Source organism: Opisthocomus hoazin, chromosome 8 (assembly GCF_030867145.1).
Source record: "Opisthocomus hoazin isolate bOpiHoa1 chromosome 8, bOpiHoa1.hap1, whole genome shotgun sequence".
NCBI lineage: Eukaryota > Metazoa > Chordata > Aves > Opisthocomiformes > Opisthocomidae > Opisthocomus > Opisthocomus hoazin.
Genome location: NC_134421.1, coordinates 60546732 through 60566870, shown reverse-complemented (window position 1 = coordinate 60566870; position 20139 = coordinate 60546732). Strand labels below are relative to the sequence as shown.

General features: G+C 37.9%; 1 protein-coding gene across 1 annotated transcript in view; it reads right to left on the bottom strand.

Annotated features, from left to right (window-relative positions):
* The window catches only part of FBXL13 (F-box and leucine rich repeat protein 13), a 103489-nt gene that overhangs the window by 23890 nt on the left and 59460 nt on the right, over window positions 1-20139 (bottom strand). Inside the window, exons 13-17 of the mRNA XM_075428369.1 lie at window positions 12889-12987; window positions 12144-12261; window positions 11822-11984; window positions 7857-7976; window positions 6597-6723 (exon numbers count right to left, since the gene is read on the bottom strand). Coding sequence (XP_075284484.1) covers window positions 6597-6723; window positions 7857-7976; window positions 11822-11984; window positions 12144-12261; window positions 12889-12987 — 627 coding nt within the window. The remainder of the gene's footprint in view (window positions 1-6596; window positions 6724-7856; window positions 7977-11821; window positions 11985-12143; window positions 12262-12888; window positions 12988-20139) is intronic.

Genomic DNA, 20139 nt, shown 5'->3' with positions numbered 1-20139 from the left:
AGGACAATGTTCTGATGCTAAACTGTCTAATCTGAAGGAGAATTAAATGTTGATTTTGTAAAATGCATTTTGATAGTCACAGCAGAATGTTTGTTTCATACCAATAAAGTAAACTTTACTGAAAAACAAAGCTATCACTTTATTCCATATGCTTAATAAATTATCTACAATTAGGCAGTGAGCAGCACTGCACAGAGAGGAAATATCATCTTGAAAAAATAAGCACATGTAAATAGTGTCTGGAATCCAGATGTGGACACTGTAATGATAATGCTGGAAGAGTGCGGCTGGAGTTCAAATTTTGCAAATTCCTGAAACCTTACAGGGTGAATAAAAACAAAAAATGGAACAATGAAAGAGATTTCCAATCGTGGCTACTTCTGAAAACTAAGAAATTTGCATTTTTCTCAGCAGACGCAGTTATGCGGTGACCGTTACTTTCAATAGCTTCGTGACAATCTACAGATTTCAAATTTTTGTTGACCAGAGCACTCCTATTCAAGACAAAAAAACAATTATGTACTTAAACCCCAAATGGGTTTATGTCAGAACTTGAATTCCTTCCAGCAGAGACTGACAGTGATAGGTTTGACCTTATGGACATAATTTGTTCTTATATTTTTCTTTATTTAAAAGTGGCACGACTTTAATGTACTTGGTAATGAAATACTAAAGAATATTATAAAGGTTTTTTGCTACATGACAACTAATGCTGCTATGACTTCAAAGGTAATTTATAATCATTTTATATGACTAGAGTGATGCTGAATCACAGAACAACTATTTTTTAGTTAGAACAACTATTTTTTTAGCAGTTAAAATCAAGGTCTCCTTTGAGGTGTTTCATTGATAATTTCAGACTTGAAAAGGGAAAGAGCGAAGATGTGGAAGACAAGGAATGTCATTAGGAACTGTCTATTACATAGAAAAATTACAAAACTTTCATGTTTCCAAAATTAAATATCTTCAAACAAGCTCTACACAGGGAGTCTAATCTATATGAAATTTTAAACTATTATTATTTATACTAGTATTTTTGTATCTAACATATATACAGAGGAGTTAATTACCACTAGTTTTATTAGACTTCCTAATTTATTCAGTAGTATTGCCTGATAAATAACATCAGGGATCGCCATCCAGGATACTGACCTATTTCTAGAGACTTTTATCTTCTGCACTAAGCTTCCAGACATTTTTCAAAGATACGGTCAGAGCTATCATATTACCATTGCAACTCCTGGAAATAGATGCTAGCAAAACAGATACTGTGCAGCACACAGACTAGGATCCCCCGCTCTATTGTGTCTCCAAAAACATATTCCCCCTTTAATACAAAGAAACCACCCCACATATCTTGGATCAATCTTCTGTTGCCAAGGAGAAAGGCAAGACTTTGTGCTGCATCTCTTGTATAGCATTTATATTACCATTTCCATCTAGAAAGCAACTTTAAAAACAACTTATTCCTCTCCAACAGCTGTTTTTTTCCAAAGTAATTTTTACAGTTTTGTTCTGTTTCATTTACTTTATTGAGGCCTACAGACATTTACAGAACATAATTTATTATTATTTCACCATGTTTTTTGTAGATGAGAAAATGAGTATTGGCTGTACCAGTTAGTGAGGTCTTCACTCACCAGAGACAAAAGTCATCTGCGGCTATGGCATACCGAAGAACAACTCCTTATTATTCATATTCACAAGCTGCAAGTCTCTGCCTTTCAACTGCAGACTGCAATGAATGTACTGTCTCTCGCTAACAATAACCATGTGCTATGCTATTTTCAACTTCTGAGATTTCTGTTCACATATCTCTTTGTAACCTTAAAGGCCAGCATCTGTAATCTATCTTTATGTTCCAGAGATATGCAGAGGTTACTTCCTGTTCAAACCCCAAACCCAAAAGATTGACCTCAAAGTGACTCCAATATTGGAAGACAGCTCTTAAGAAGTATCTATCTCCCTCCTTCCATTTCTGAGCCATTTAATATTAAATGATGGAGCTTATCCTCTAAAACGCTCAGATTTCTGCACAGATTAGCCACAGTCAGGCACCAGTTTCATGGACCAGACACTTACTAGAAGAGAAGAATGTAACTCCCACCATACAGTATCATTTCGCTAATGACAACACATACGTGGCAGAACACAGTTTGGTTTCAGATAGCAAAAACCTTCTGGAAAATTGGTAAGTCCTTAAGCAAATGTTGCTATACTGTTTCCAATACCGGAGCTAATGTAAAGGTGGGTCAGATCTGTTTACAGGAACTGTGCAGATATTTTTCTGTCGCAGTGCAGAAATCACCCTGCATGACTTTATGTATAATGCACGGCATAAAATTTAATTTCTGTACCTAACACACTATGCGGTTAGACCAGATCATAACTTATGAAACACAGCTGCCGATGTTTCTGGACACGAAGTCCAGACGGCAGGGCTTCCATTGTAACACAATTTTCAGCATTGCTAAGTATCTTTAATTCCTGCTGATTTGCATCGGGACTCAAGGTGTTAGCACATCTGGCATCGATTGTAATGACTCTCTGTGTTAGTATTTCCTATTTTTATGCAGAATGAAGTTTCTAAGTCTCCAGGTCAAATTCTCTTTTTCTCTATTCTCCCCAGCAAACTGGAGTGCTAACATCTGAATTTGGAGCCCACTGTAACATATTTTAACGTTTCCTTTTCCCTGCCTTGGGAATATGTGTGATTTGTCACATCCTACCCTTTGGAAATCAAATGCAAGTAATTCATTTTCAGTCTGCTGCTGGTTATAGCTATTAGATCTAATATTTTTTTCTTAACCTTTACAAGGCTCTTCCTCAGTCCTGCTAGTCTAATTTTTGAACAGACCAAAATGCGGAGCCAGGCTATGGATTCACGTCACTGCAAATTCAGAATCCTACTAGAAGTGCAAAGAAATTACTCTAGATAGCTGTGGCAAGCCAAAATGCTAATTTGTGGGGGTTTTCCCCTATTCAGAAATGCATTATTAAAATATTAGTAAATATTTGTATTGCAGCCTGGCCTTCAGGACCAGCCAGGATCTGAAGATCATTAAGTACAAACACATAAGGAAAGAAAGTTGAGCTAACTGTTTACACATCCATACAACCACTGCTCCAGAGTTCCCAATGATTATGAATTATCCTCAACTTTAAAGAGTAACTACACCCAGCATGCAAAATATCTGGGACTGATTAGCTGACTTGATGCCACAGATAATACTTGAGGAGGCATTTCAGCCAGAAGGGAGAATGGGGCCTTAGATTATTATGAGAGAGAATTCCATGCATGACAGTCACTGCAGAAGAAAATGCAGAACCAAAGGATATTTCTCTCTACACTTCATATTTCCTTTTTATCTTTCATTTCAGAAACGTATCGGGGTTCTTCCCATTTTTAAAGTATTTTACCTATTTTTTATGTTTTAGACTATTTTTTTCTCATACATTATTAGACTGCGCATAATTCACCGCTGGTATTAAGCTTCTCTGTGTCTGTGTCAGACCATCTACTGGTTTTGTTGCTGGATGCTCTATATAACTCAGGAGTCAATTAAGTTTCTTTAACAACTCCTTTTATTATTCTTTGCTACGCTTTTTCTATCTAAATCCTGCTTGACTTAAGACACTTTCTTCAAATGTCCTGACACTTCTATACTTCATTTTTTTCTTATGTCCCAAGCAGATGGGTGGTCCAGGCCATATGCATCAGCAGCTTGTGTCGGAACGAGGAAAGCTAGGCAGCTGCACACTTTCAGGCTCTCAGACTTGGAACAGAGCGGCCAAAGCTGTTTCATATAGACATCAGAAGAAGTTCAAGACATTGTAACAAAAATACGGAGAGTATGAGAATAAAGGTTATAACTAAAACTGCTTCTCTAAGTCATGGGAACATTTCCACTGAGTCTACTTTTGTAAGAAAGACAAATAGGTTTTGGTCCTAAATGCTAATGTTTCCAGCTCCGCAACAGAAGCTTAAACACCATGCACACATTCCAAATACCTTTACAATGATATCTAAAATGACTTGTGATATTATCTATGCGTTCATGAACATGTTCACCATAGCACAATTTAAAACACTGTTGTCGCTATTCCAGGGAGTTTAGAAGAGCAAAATGTGAGGGAATACAATGAGGGGAGGGAGGCTAGCTAGAAGAAAAAGGGAGTTTTCTTAAATTTTGTCATATTTCATGAGAGTAAGAGCAATATAGTCAAAGCCCTAATGAGAAAAGTACAGTAACTTGTTCAGTATGCCCTCGTTTCTCATATGCATAATGCTGGCATCCTCTTCACTGGATATTTGGTTTTGTTAATTAATGGTCTTTGACTTACTTAGCAGGACACTTGCGCATACACACAGCTTAAACATGTGATGAATTACTTGCCTTATTCTAGCTTGCATTTAAAAGTTTGCCCAGGCATTTTTCTCTCTAAGTGAAATGCATAACATTCTACACAATACCAAAATCTGAATATAGGCAATGATTATTGTTATTCTATTTCCAGTCTTTCTGTTGAGGAGTAGACTCAGGACAAGGATAATAAACTTCTCCAAATATGAGAGAGACTTTTAAAGTATTTCTTATTAATCAGCACTACATTTTTTAATAACTGTGAGTCTTCAGGGTACTGTAATTTATTTTTTTCTATTAACAAGATCTCTTGTCAGGGATAAGTCTAAGAGTCAGTATATTTCTTCCAAATGCAACAAGTTCCCTGAATGAAAGACAGATCACAACAAGAACTTATTTGGCACCAGAGTAACTACAGAAGAGGAAGGCACCAGCAGTGGAAAAAAACTTCCATTTTGATAGTCAGACATACCTGAGACCCAAATCTGTAAGAAAATCTGACTCTACTGTATTTTTTCTCCTCTATCCTTTGCTTAAGTATATGTCGCCCTTATCACAGCAAATTCTGCTCTGCTTTGATGGGCAGAATGATTCTGCTGTCATTTGAAAAAACAGAAAATTCTCTTGTGTAGTGCAAATCTATGTTGCACATTCTACTTTTTTCACACAAAATAGTGAGACAGCAAAAGCAACAGAGATCTACCGCACAGACTGCAGGAAAACATAGGAGCGTTACAATTTTTCTTCATCAGCACAGCGTAATGGTGTTGATTACTGCACATAAAACATTTTGCTCTGCTACATTTTCAAAGCAATACTTACAAAGCCTAAATTGAAAGAGATCTTAACACAACTTCCTCTATATGCTAATAAAATGCATAATACAAAGTCAAGGCATACAAATAGTAGCTTGTTACAAAGCAGACTGATAGATTTCCTTTTATCAAAAAATGTTTTAAGATTAGTAAATGTATTTATTATACATGCATGAATGTTATATACTTAAACACAGCAAACAGCAAAAACCGTAACAGATTTGTAGCGAGTACTAGTGATCAGACCAGAAATTACAAAGCTGATAAATTGTCAATTTCCAGATATAATTTATCTGTCTTGTGGGAGAGAGAAAATGGAAAGCCTTAGCAATGCAGTGTAAGCAAAAGAGCTTGGCTTCCTGCCGAGGTCACGGGTTGTGATATGTGAAAACACAGCAAAAGACTGGCTGTGGCAGGCGAGGAGAAAGAAAACATTTATGTTGAAACATTGTGGGACTGTAATTCAAGTCAGCATAAATTTCATTCAGATGTAATTTTACGATATTTTGAATGATCACACTAAATGATTTCCCAACCCTCTTTATTTAGCTTAATTTTGTATTTTATTTTCAAGCCTCCAGAAAAGATACAGGCATTTTAATTACTTTTTCACATTTTAATTACTTTTGCACAAATTCTGTGGTAAAGCCAAATAATAAAGTTCTTGGTCAGAATTCTGTTTGAACACTGAGTTAACAGTCTCTATGGCAAGTATTCTTCACAAGGTTTCTCCCAGGTTTCCGTGTTCAGTGAAAAGAGTTTGCCCCAAAAGTAAAAGAAACCACAGAACCAGCTCTGAACCCTGCGCACACGGCAGGACCTGCCACGACCATATAATGTGGAGGCCTGCGATGTTTAACCTGGATCCCACGCTCGCTCTTTTGCTTTCCAGATTCTTAGCAACTTGACATGTTGAAGACACCTTGTTAGTAACTCTTCCACTAGCAATTATTTTCTAGACCACAGCATAGAGCAGTGCCTCTGCTTGAGTTAACAAGCAGGATTTTCACCATAAAATCTAGTTCATGGAAAACACAATGTTCTACAAATTTAGATGTTAAAAATACTAGATTTTCTGTTTACCTCAGGCCTAATTATCCTGGAGCAAGAAAATTCTGCTTAATAAACATTCTTTATAGATCAGCTTCACAGCAGCCAAACTTCCTCTTTCTGACGGTTTCTGTTTCTCTCTTTCAAATGTAAGAATTGTCCAGTTTCAGAATTACCTTTTATATGTTACTGCCTATACATGGGCTAATACTGTACTGTACATGTTTCTAAAATGTGTTTGAATGACACTGCAAACCCACTGCTTCATATCCATGCAGGTTTTAAATGAATAGATTTTTATTGCATATTTTTCAGAAAGCCTAGATAAATAGTAAAAACAATCATAATTCTTTAATCATATATATACCATATCTGAAATGCTGGTTCCAGAGATATCAATGGATATCAATGATGACATACTTCCCAAGGCTTCAATTCCAGCATCAGTCACATTTTCACAGTGACGCAGATTTAGATAGGTCAATTCATGACATCTAAATTAAATAAAAAAAACCAAAACTGTCAGCTTTCCACTTTTCTTACAGAGATGTAGTATAGCAAGTACATTTTTGTAATAGCCCTGGTTAATTTTTTTTCAGGGTACCTGTGAAAATAACCCCTCTAGACTTTTCATACGTAGCTTACATAAGCCCTTCCAAGGATTCCACTCATAATGCACAAGCATCACAAACGTTTGAAGTCATGAACAGCAATCAAATTAAATCAAGGAGCTGTATTACATAAAACTACTTTTTAAATTAGTTTGTTGCTTGCCTTTCCCCATCTCCAAATCTCTCATGTCTCACTGCAACGACAGAACTCAGGACTCCGTGGCTGTACCCACACCCAACTACAGCTACGCAAATAATGGTACACAGCAAATGAAATGATTGCCAGGTTCTGCAAATCAGCACTTCCTGACCATATGTGGAAAACTGAACTTTACTGCATAAGTAAGCACCGTAAACTGTATCTTCCCAGAACCAAACCAGGATACCTGAGAAACGTGACTCCTCAAGCAGTGCGCCTACGCTCAGAGCCTTAGGGCAACACTCCACCATTGAAACAGAGAAGGCATTCCCTAGCTTACCAGCAAGCATGCTACAACCATTCACAACTACCGTTATGAAAGCATAAACAGGGGCCTGCTGAGAGATCTAGTAAGGAGTGGAAAGACTGACTCCAGTCTTCTCTGGGGAGTTAAAAATTATGGTTAGATTGCCAATACCAATACTCCTCCTGTGGAACTGGAATTTAAGAGGTTTAGCAACAGAGTGCTTTTTGTTTGTGCAGACATGAGTATTTATTGAGCTTACAAAACGTGACTTACACAGATTATTCTTTTAATGCAGTCTTGTCACTGACAACTGTCATTTAAACACTTTTTTCCCCTAAAATTAAGACTTCTCAGGTTTCCACATTTATATTGATGAATTCCCCTTTATATAATGGATCATTCTTTAAGAGATTCACAATGCCAGAAGGGACTAGTATTTATCTAGCACAATTTTCTGTATACAATTGGCTGTATAATTTTACCCATTTATTAACACATCAAGAACTTCAACATTAGAAATACATTGCAAGTCTAACCACACTAGAAAAATATGATACTGGACTATGGTACCTTTGTGCTATTTCTGTCACAGAAGCGTCAGTGACATGAATACAGCTAGTCAAATTCAGCTCTCTGAGCTTAGCTCCTGAAGAACCTTGTACAAGTGGCCTTACACCTTCATCACTGATTCTAGAAGAGAAATGTAGGCAATATTTATGATATGTATCTTTCCTACTTTATACAAGTCAATATATAATCTGCATTCAGCAGCCGACATTGTAGATAAGCAGACATTAATAATGGTACTTTTTTAATAGCCTTTTAAACCCAAAGAAGAGTCAGAGTAATTAATGGCTTGATTAGAAAGATGCTGCTCTTTGGAACTGCTGAAAACCAGAACTTTCTGAAAAAAAGTCTGCCGGAGATTATGAGAACTTCCATTAGTTCCAACACTCAGACATGATAGCACTCCAAAAGACAGAGCTTGGAAACCATATCTAGAAAGTATCAGAACCTGTTTAAACATTTCAGAGTAATATTTGTATTAATATCTTTGTTAATTTAAGGAACTGAAACAATTTAAAGGAAAAATGGCATTCTAGCACAGAAGCAAAAGTCATAGGTAGTGTATGCATGTAGTGACTGTTCTGTACACATGCATGCAGAGTTAACCTGAATTCTTCCTCGGAGTGTTTCACTTAATCAACTGCATATCTCACATACGGCTAAATTATAATATACACAAAGGGTATAAAAATCAAGTAGACAGAAAATCTTTCAGCCAAGTTGAGAGGGTTGGAGAGTTAACTACAACTTGGGTGTTTCAATACAGTTAATATCTCTGGCATGTTTAACATTACTGTACATTTAGTTTTCATTGCATTCCCAGTATTTCTTCTGTGTTCCCTGATGACTAAAACATTAATCCCAGAATTATGTAGGACAGAATCATATTTTGGCTCGTACAGTTCGTTGCAGCACAAAGAATCACTACAAATCCCAAGGTCCCAGAAACATATGCGTAAGAATAGCACTACTAATAAAACGATAATCTGAACAGAGCCTCATTGTGTGACCATGAGCTACAGACGAAGTAGTTAAATTAAAAATCTAGTTAAATTAAAAGATGACATGTTAAAGTAATTACCCTGCAATAATTCAGCCACTGTGTTAGTTTTGGTGTTCTTTCACAGTGCAATTATTTTTCATTCAAGACAGATAACCTTAAGAAACACACCTTCAGTATAATTAACTTGCATAGTCTGTAAAGAAAGCAGAGCCTAGCAATACAGTCAAATGAATAATAATAATAATAAAATATATTCTGTAACTGCACTGGGCTTGAGGGATTAAATAGCCACATTATAACTTTAAATAACTGGGCTGTGAATGCACGTGCTGAGTTTCTCTATTCAGCTGATTCTGTAAGAAAACAGGCCATACACTGCTTTATCATACATGAAGATGATAAACTGGAAAAATGTGCCAAGGGTAAGATCCACCACATAGCCTGTGTCCATTCTTCGCCTCCTTTTTACTCACATCTCTATTAATTCTAATAATAATGATCAATTTATTTTCTTTCTCCATTTTTCACATGTAGTCAAATACTTCCTGTAATTTAACAATTCTGAATTGTTAGATTTGCCCTTTCTGTCCCTTTCATTTCTCAAAAAAATTTCCATATTACTAAGTCAGAAAAACTTAGACTCTTAGGCTAAGGAAAAACATCAGTGAAGAAAGCAAACTGATTAAGAGCACTAAAATGGCTAAGCATTTCAAAACCTGCTCTTAAGTACGGCGCTTCCCTTGATTCTATGAAAAATCCCTAAATGTTTCTAACTCACAATGTGAACTTTAATAGCAATACACCATCCAAATAAGAGAAACATAAATTCTAACAATTCCCCTTTTGTAGTTCCATATCTCTTGAGAGAAACTCTTTACCAATTTGTGTTGGGTTTGTGTGGCAAGCTGGGGGGGGAGGGGCACAGTGGTGGCTTCTGTGAGAAGCTGCCAGAAGCTTTCCCCATGTCCTATGGAGCCAATGCCAGCCGGCTCCAAGACAGACCTGCCTCTGGCCAAGGCCAAGCCCATCAGCGATGGTGGTAGCACCTCTGGGATAACACAGTTAAGAAGGCAAACTCCCCCCCCCCGCCATGTAATGGCAATTGCAGTGCAGCCAGAGAGAGGAGTGAGACGATGTGAGAGAAAAAAACCTTGCAAACCCCAAGGCCAGTGAAGAAGGAGGGGAAGGAGGTGCTCCAGGCGCCGGAGCAGACCATGGTGAGGCAGGCTGTGCCCCTGCAGCCCAGGGAGGTCCATGGTGGAGCAGATCCCCACCCGCAGCCCGGGGAGGACCCCACGCCGGAGCAGGGGGATGCCTGAAGTAGGCTGTGACCCCGTGGGCAGCCCACGCTGGAACAGGGTCCTGGCAGGACCTGTGGGCCCATAGAGAGAGGAGCCCATGCTGGAACAGGTTTGCTGGCAGGGGTTGTGACCAAGTGGGGACCCACGCTGGAGCAGTTCATGGAGGACTGTGTCCCGTGGGAGGGACACCACGCTGGAGCCGGGGCAGAGCGTGAGGAGGAAGGAGCAGCAGAGACAACGTGTGACGGACTGAACTCATTCCCCGTCCCCCTGTGCCACTCGGGGGAAGGAGGAAAAGAAAACTGGGAGTGAAGTTGAGCCCAGGAAGAAGGGAGGGGTGAGGGGAAGCTGTTTTATTGGTTTTATTTCTCATTATCCTGCTCTGACTTTTGATTGGTAATAAATTAAATTAATTTCCCCAGATTGAGTCTGTTTTGCCCATTATGATAACCGCTGAGTGATCTCTCCCTGCCCTTATCTCGACCCACGAGCCTTTCGTGACATATCCTCGCCCAGGTCCAGCTGAGGAGGGGAGTGACAGAGCGGCTTTGGTGGGCACCTGGCTTCCAGCCAGGGTCAGCCCACTACACAAGTTTAGATGTGTTACAATCTATAACTTTGTTAATACTGAAATTTTCACAAGTGTCTGCAAAAGCAATAAAAGACATGCAGAGCTTGACAATCAATTTACAACTGCTTAAAAAGTTTTGTTAAGGTAATTCAGCAATTCTTTAGCAGTACAGACAGTAGACACGTGTGCAAACACACTCACAGCCCAAGATCTGGCAAACAGACTGGAAAATCCAGCCTTCTAAATGTTAAACCAGAAAACGCAGGCAGCTGTCCCATCTGCCTGGCTGAACCACCAACACGATGTCATGGTGTTACTCCAGCACTGCTCAGCACATCTACACGCAATGTTATCTGATTTTTATACAGCATCAACAGGCACAAAAAGTACTTTAGTTACACAGTAAAGCAGAATCTCTAAAATTTCACACGGTGTCAGATATTTTAAGATAAGCAGCAATTCAAACTTCTTTGTATTATTTCTATAGGTCTGTTGCTTTTGAAATGCTTGGAGTTTTTGCCTTTCCTGTTGCCTCCCACCCTTGACTCCATCACCGTGCCACAAAACAGGGAACAAGCATGCAGCTTTGGAAGTCCTTTCATTTGTCTTTGTTTGTACTGATACATGACACATCTGAAGTGGAAAACAGTCTTCACACAAAATATATCCTTCCTCTACAATATAAATTACAATGTTGTCTTAGTAATTGTAAAAAACCAGCAAGTTTGTTTATATCTTAGTACTAGATAGTTACAAAGTATTATTTTAATATTCAGAAAATTAAACAATATCCACATTTTAATAGAGTTGTGGCACTAGAATTGTCTTTGGTTATCATTTTCACCTTCTTTGTAGCCACATTCCAGCACTAAAATATGCCATGGCTATTAAGAAATACTACATCTACAGTTGTTTTTTTTTTTTTGCCTGAACTGAAGTACTATTGAATGGATTTTTGAAAAAATTATTTGTATAAAATACTTTTAAGATATTAAGATACATGTATTAACATCCTAAGAACTTATATGAGTATAATTAACTTTACTAAAATTCCTTTGTAATGGTTTACAGAAATCTGGATGTGATGTAGTACCTTCTGCAGTCTGCTATATTCAGTACAAGAATATGCTTCAACGGTGAAATCGTCATAAGACCAGCATCTGTAATCCTCTGGCAATCCACCATATGAATGTGCCTGATATATGGGCAGCGTTTACTCATCAACTTGAAACTTAAATCAGTAATTTGGTTATTCCCTGTTGAAATACATACAGATGTAAGTTACACATCTGACACACATTAAGGGCCTGATCCAAATACCAACTGAAATCAGCTGAAAGCTTTCAAATTATCTGGATGAAATTTAAAAGTATATCATCCTAATACTCTAGTGAATTATTAATTATTATACTAACCTTCAATGCTGACCTTGACAAGTTTACATTCAGCAAGGGCTTTAAAAGTTGTATCAGAAAGACGTGGAGAGTCAAGAAAGACAACAGACTTTATCTGTTGGCATTTTTCAACCAGAGCCTTCAAAGGGAAAAAGGTGAAATAAAATATTCATATACCTATGCTGCCACATAACAAAAAATCAGCAAATGTTCGGCATAGAATACCAAATGTTACAATTTCAAACAAATAGTTATAATCCATTTTAACAGTAACTTCTAAACAGTGAGCAGTATATGAACTACTGAAATTCTCCATATATTTATTATGTTTGGGAACACAGGGAAAAGAAGTAAGTAACTGGAGACATGAAGTGCGGCAGACATCCAAGACTCTGATCTAGTTAACAATCACTTTTGCAGAAGCCTGAAAATTGTTTTTTCATGGGCAAAATCAGTAGCAGAATGCTGCTCTCATATATTATATTTGATTTAACACTGTAAAAATGAAAACCACTCATTTGTAAATGGAAAGACTACAATTCAGCCATACTCATCTAGCAAAAGAAGACAACTGAAATGTTCTGAAAATTACTGCAAGTGAGCAAGATTTATAAACCTAATTAGATGATAATTAAAAAAAATGGTTTTGGGGAGAAATTTTCCTCTTGAATTGTATCTGCATAACTTTCTTTAAAGTCAGTTGAGAGGATAACCCAGTTCCAACATCAGAAAGTTTCTCAATACATATTTATTTTTAATTTCTTACTTGAATACATCTGTCTGTAAGAGTTGGCAAATTGTTGATTAGCAAATCTTGAATCCCACTGCAGCCATTTGCAATATTTCTGAAGCCATCAACTGAAATCTAAATATGAAATAAAATATTTATGCCTTAGCAATCTTAGCAAAAACAATACACAAAATGCTTGAGATCTTTTCAATACTTTAAAATCATATGTACCTAGATGCTCACTAAATCAAGAAATGCATTAATCCCATTAAGAGAAAAACAGACACATGAGGTATACATATTCTGAAATTTTAGCCACATAATCCAAATCCAGGACCAGTTCCAAAAATGTGTCAACTAAGCAAGCAAGCGTACAACTATTTCCCCAGCCAACACCATTTATGGGAGTAGCACTGAATGTCGTTGTCACATCCTCCTACCTTTGTTTTCCCAACCTTATGAGGTATTCACACAAGGCGGATGTTCACATCTGGTTTGAAGAAAGGTTTGAATGTGGTAAAATGTCTTCATTGTTTTTTACAGACCCATAGTAAAACATGTGTTAAATTCACACAGGATACAACGAAAGAACCTATGCAATCACGATAACATGGAGCTCGTTTACAGAACCCTTCATGTAGGACCATATCACCCACTCCGCACACTCTAACAGAGCAATATTCAGTGAGAGTATGAACGGACAGAAGGATCTGTCCATTCAGTTTATTCCCTTTATCACTCCAGGGAATGACCTCAGCGAGTGACTCCAGCAAGTCAATTTGTCAACTCCACAAATTCAACAGAGGTCAGTTCACCCTTGGACATACAAAATAGTTCCTTTGACATATAAATCCTGTGTAAAGTACAGGACAGTTGCCTTTTAGCCCCATGTTCTACAGACAACATGGATGTGAACCATTCCTTCCTATGAAATAGTCCCCCCTGATATTCGCCATGTAGAGATTAAACTATTTCCCAGGGTTTTGAGTTGTATGATATAACAATCTTGTGCAGCTTGGACTACAGCTGTGCTCTGCATCAGGAATTCATTTGCAAAACATCAACAAAAAAAAGCAGTCTGACATGTTCTCCTGGGTACCAAATAAGGCCTGAGGAGACAAGAATCCAAAGGAGGAAACTTCAAAGATAAAGTGTACTGGGAGGGATTCTTGTTGCGCCCTACCTCTCCAGCAGCTGCAGAAGCCTGATTTGCTTAGTTGCATTGCTTAAGGGGAGCGGCAGTGTAGAACACAGGCTTTGCTCAGGGTATACACGTTGTCTGACAGTGGACACCATTAACAGATGGGGGATAGTCACAGAAAAGCAAGCCAGAAGCTAAGCAGCAGCTACCCACCCATCACACTTCAGCAGGGTAGCAGTACATCAGAAGATGCTTCCAGTTCTTGCATTTGCAGCCTCCAGCCTTTGTAGCACACGTGACTGCTCCCCACAACTACTTCTCAGTGGAAACAAGGGTCAAGCCTGCTTTCCTTCCACTCTAGCATTGAGCGAGGGGGTTAACACATTTGGTTCCTGGCTCTTCTTCTTATTGCAAATTTGACATTTGGGTTCTTTTTGCGTTAGATTGTTTCTCACAAACTGAGTATCTGACTTGAAGTTATAATCAAGGCAGACTGTCTTTTCTGGCATAATGCCCCATCTTTTAGCTTATGCAGGTTGGCTTGCTCTTTATTTTCAGGCTGGAGTGGCTTTTTAAACATATTCTTTACAAATTTTTTTAAATATTTTGATGTTAAATGTCTTGTCTCTCCTTCATCAGGGATTGTGGCACTCTGCACTTTTTCCCTTGTGCAGGGGGGTGTCAGCTCTAGAGGGGAACTGGCTACATGTCTGTCAAATGCATTCTTAGGCTTAGAGTGTTCGTGTGGGTCTCATGTCCAGACAGACAGAACATGGTGCGGCTCATAATGCACACAGGCACTGTTAGCACTGTGGATGGAAATAGCCTGACATGTTTTAAGCTCAGGGCAAGTGTAGCATGAATGTTTTTCCTACAGTGGGTCTGTAACAGCCTGCAAAATGACAGAGTGAAAACCCTACCATCAAAATAACTATATGAAATACTTTACAAGTAATGCATGGCAATATAAATCCCATCAGCTACTCTCTGTCAGCTGCTTGTGTTCAACGTCAGCTCTGATATGGTGCAGCTGCGTAACCCTGGATTGGTGTCCTCTGAAAACAGCTGTATTGTGCGAAAGAGCCGAAGAAGGAAAAAGCAAAATCTTGGGGGGCAGGAGGGAAGACAGCAGAAAAGGATTATACAGAAAGATAACCATCTTGTAACCACAAGCTAGTCAGAGCACGTAGAGCCTGTTGGTGCACTCCAGGCTCTCACACCCCCTCCAACTGAGACACGTCTGCAGGACAAAAGGACACCATGACTTTGGGAATGTGGCTGATGTGGGTAACACATCAGTGAGGATCTCTAGACAGTACTGCAGATCTCACCCATCAGCAGGGACAGGTTGGATTTGTCCACCCCAAATGATTTCAAAACAACCAGTACTTGTGTAGGGCTACTAGGGCAAGGGGAATCCTCTTTTCAACTGATAGCATTTACCAGAAGGTAAAACATCAGCATGGAAAGATGGGTGCTAGTTCTTAGCACAGAATATGAGATTCAGTTGTCCAAATTCTACAGTTTTGTACTCACTATTGGTGTATGTAAAGTAGGACAATGTAATCCTCTCTCCAGTTTCCTCAGCCCCAAATCTCCAGTCCGTATGAAAGGGATCAGCCTAAATTGTGAACATCATGAAAGCAGCTGCCTGAGGGAGGTGTTGGGAAACCTCCATTCTCTGCTGGTCAAGAAGCACTGATTGCTTTAACATAGCATGATCAATTCACTCAAGTAAGAGTTTACCTAACCCTGCAACAGGCCTCCTCACTGTTTGCTCTCAAGCAGTGCAACAGAAGACAGCATATTTCTACAACACGTACCAAGTAGTTTATTATGTCAAAGTGAAACAAATCGCCTCGTAGAAATTTCAGTTTGAGAGGTGAATTTCTGGTAATTGAGTCTTAGTCCATATACCACAAAAAGCAAACCATTCCCAAGAGAAGAGAGGGTGTGTTACATCATACAGTTTGCTGTAACACATGGTAATAACACTGTCCATTATAATCTGATCATGATGCCTTTTCAAAAGAAAACTGAGGGTTTCACTCATGTAAGAAATCAGCCACAGTTTGTTGAGCAGTTGGAGTATGCTTTAGCTGTTACAACAGCAAGAGAGCCCCTTGTAACTGATGAACAGATTTGCTGTAATGAGGAGGAATAACTCTGCTCCCAAGGAACAGTCACTCCAAAGCTGAGATAGTGCAGAACACGCCACATTCAGCCATGCTTACTGTTTGAATGGAAGAGACTTCGTAAGACTTGGTTCAAATGCACACACCAGTTGTAACCAGCTACAGCTGGCTCCTATGACTGCTAAGCAAAGGAAGGTGTGGGGGTCACTGGGGCCTGCTGCCAATTGTTCTTGGGATTTTTTTTTTTACCATGAACACATTGTTAACTGTTAAGAGTACCTACCTAGGCTGGTGAGCACAGACATATAGAGAGTAGGAATACCAGATCCTTCATGTCTAGGTACCTAAAATTCAGGTGCAAATACAATTAAAGGATGGAACTTAGTTCCGTTACATTACTCGTTGCTTTGGCCAAGATCTTAAAAATATCACTGAAAAAAGCTAAATGCAGACTCAAGGAGCCTAGTTTTAAGCTCCTGACTTTGCAAATCTTAGCCATTTAACTGAATAGTAAGGTAAATATTTGCAAGGCTTACAGGTTGTTCTGATGATTGTAGAAGAGGAATCACAGTTGAGAGGACTTTAAAATCAGGGAAACAGGTAGGAAAAATGCTAATTCAAGAAAGTGCCAATAATATTGATGGTGATTTAAAAAATAGACTGCAAATGCAGTCTGAAATTAGAAATATAACTGAGGTGTCTATGTTAGACAATTACGAAACTGGGGATCTCTGTGTAGCAAAGAGCAAGAAAGTTCCCAAGGCAGGTCAGACCTGCAAAAGTCTGAATCACCTCTGGAGACCTCTCTCTGTCTCTAATTGTCACATAGATAAACTAAGGTAATTTTCCAGGTACTGCCTTAGGTTAGATGCCTAAAATTAAGTGAAATTCCCATTCTTAAAAGGGTAGATAGTAAGTAACAGGTAATCAGATCAAACTCAGCAATGTTGAGAGACAGAAGTAGCATATCTGTTTCTGGAATTCAGTAATGATTGCATAATGTTAACTGCAGTCTAACGGACTTTTAATCTCTTTGTCTGGAAAAACACTGTTTGCTTAACATAAGTCATTTGATACCACAAATAGCAGCAATTTAGTGTTTTTCTCCATGCAAGCCAAAAACAATTATACTGAAGCAGCTAATAATACCCCTGCACAGATTGTTTCAAATTTCTTTCACTTGAACTGTTTTTTAATTTAAAGATGGATAACGGCTCTCAGGCATCAGGCTGAGAAAGTTCCGGTGTGAAACATGTGTTCGGATAAGATTTAATTAAATTAGTCAACATTTAGATGCTGCTGCAATATCATGTGTATTTGTCTTATTTTTCTTTATTTCTAGAACAATAAAATTTTAATCTTGAATTTCTTTTTGAAAGTCCCTATGGATTATCTATGAAACTTCAGGCACTCTTGAAGATAAGGTGTAGAAATATAAAATTTTGTGCACATTTTAGTAAAACAATTGTTTTCTCAACTCACTTGGAATTTCAATGTTTAGTAGATTACCTCAAGAGTGAACAGCTTGACCCGAGAATCAATGTTAGGATATATATGGAATTTAATACTGCATTCTTTGACCTGGAACAGTAAAATCCTACTTAAACCGCCTTCTTCAAACTAATTGTGACGGACGATGTTTTCAAGGTTATTACGAGTCTTAGATTCTACAAAATTCTGCAAAACAGACATTTCCTGCATGAGTCAGTAAGATAATTTTATGAATGTATTATTTTTCTTTCATGTACAGGATCAGAAGTCAATGCAATGATCGTACACAAAGTATAATTCCTCGCCTCCCAGGAGATTTCAGTCTAATACATAAATGACTGATTTGGGGTTTTTTCTTAACTGTATGCTAGTACACTGTGATCTGAAATGAAAGTATATCAAAACAAACATGGAGCAAACTTTAGCTAAAGATTTTTCCCCATAGATTTAAAAAATAAATGTAGTGAAATGATGAAATGCTTGTAAGAATGTCAAAATTAATTTAATTTCATGTCTTTATAGATTCTTAATTCCAAAGAATAAGAACACACAGAATTCTTATTCAGGTTTTGGGTTATTTGCTACACATACAGCACTGCTTTAAAATTCCTTCTTTCTGCCTCTGAACTGATTGCACTTGTGGAATCCACCCTGCAAGGCAGAACTCCATCTGCAGCGCAGAAGAGGCTTTTTTAAGAAACACTATTCTATGATCCTAGTATTGTCAATGCATTGTGAGTGCAGAAACTTGAGAATCAGTGTTCAGGACTGAGGACATACTCTTCTGGTGCACAAGGGGCTATCTTTTTTTTTTTATTCTGTGCTTGTCAAGAATGATAAAGCAAATCGTGACATCCTTTCAGATGTTTGGCACATTACATGGATGGCTTGCCTCCAGATGTTATTTTTCTTTTAATTTTACACTGTCAAAATGAAGCTTTTATTAACACACTCCTGAATTAGCATATTTCTAAAAATATAAAATAGTGCATGTGCAACTTATAATAAAGTATTCTTCAGTTACACTGAGTTTGTACTCAGGAAATGTAAATAACAAGTCCTCTTCTTCAATAAATAAAGAACATGGCTCAGATTTTCTCCCCAGGTGATAACCCCTTTTTGCTGCTTGACACAACTGAAGAAGCCAGAATTTGACAGTAGCTGCCAAAATGAGAATTCTTCCAATGAAGTCAGAGTAGGTGGAACTCAGATGGTGAAAAATGGTGAAGCCCACATGTTTGCCAATAGCTTCTCTGACTTCCCCACAAACACTGCCGGATGTCAAGAAATGAAATGGTGAAATTTATTTTTCCCAGTGGCTTGTGATCTCTCGTCCAGCTGTTGTAAACTACAGCAATTGATAGACCACTCTCACAGATTTTGTGCCAGAATATTTCCAGTCTGAAAATCAGCCATAGATGTTTGCACCAAAAATAAAAAGTAAATTTATTTGAAAATCTCCATGTTTCTAATTTAACTGAAAATATCTCTCACCAAACTGTTCTAGTTATATAATCCAAATCTAGTATGTTGGTAAATGACACGCAATTGCTTTATACCCTTCCATCTTTTCAGTTTTGTGTCTAATGAAAGAAATTTTCCACCTGTGCTGTTCAGCTTCAGAAGCAGGAAAAAGAAATCTTATGCTTTCTAGGTAATTGTCTGGGAATATCAATGGTGTAATAGGACACCTTTTGAGCAGGACACAAGAGAAATGGTATTTTTATGAAGATATCTTGAAACTCATTAATGAAAATATTTACCACGTGTCATAATGACACAACCTTAATTACTGAGATTTTATGCAAGAAACCCATACCTACAATTCACCCAGTATTATTAGCATGTATCAATATAATAGTCAAAGGAAAGACTGCCTTGTTTTATGACAAAGGACTAGAAAATGCGTGCTTAATTACCAGTTTTCTGCCTAACTGTGTTTTAACAAGCTATTTAAACACCCTGGTCCTCAAGTTGCCACTCACAAAATCATGAGCATAATCACCCATTTTACAGATGGGCTTTCTAAAGAGATGTTCAAATCCTACATCAGTAATGGTAATATAATAACTTATATAAAAAGAATGGCAATGTTAAAATGAAGGAAAAATCAGGAAACATGAAAAAAATAGGAAAAATATATATTCTATAGAATATATATATTCTGTTCTACAGAACATTTTTAGCATCATTTAAATGTTTATACTACAGCTTCACTACTTTTTCTAGATAATTCTGAAACATTAGCCTTACAGAAGTTCCCCGTGGTTTAGTTCATCTAGTGAGGACGAAAAAAAAAAAGAACTCTATATTCTATCTTATTAAAATGCTTTCTGCAACAGTGATGGCATTTGATGCTCGTTTTGGTTTCAACTGTTTACTTAAATACTCAGTCATAATCATTGAGCACTGCTCCAGAATCGTGGGGAAACCCAAAATGGAGGAAGCCATGGAATCCCTTTCAGAGCTCTCAAATACAGGTGTGAGCAAACCCACTTTCCTCTGGAAAGGGGAGGATTG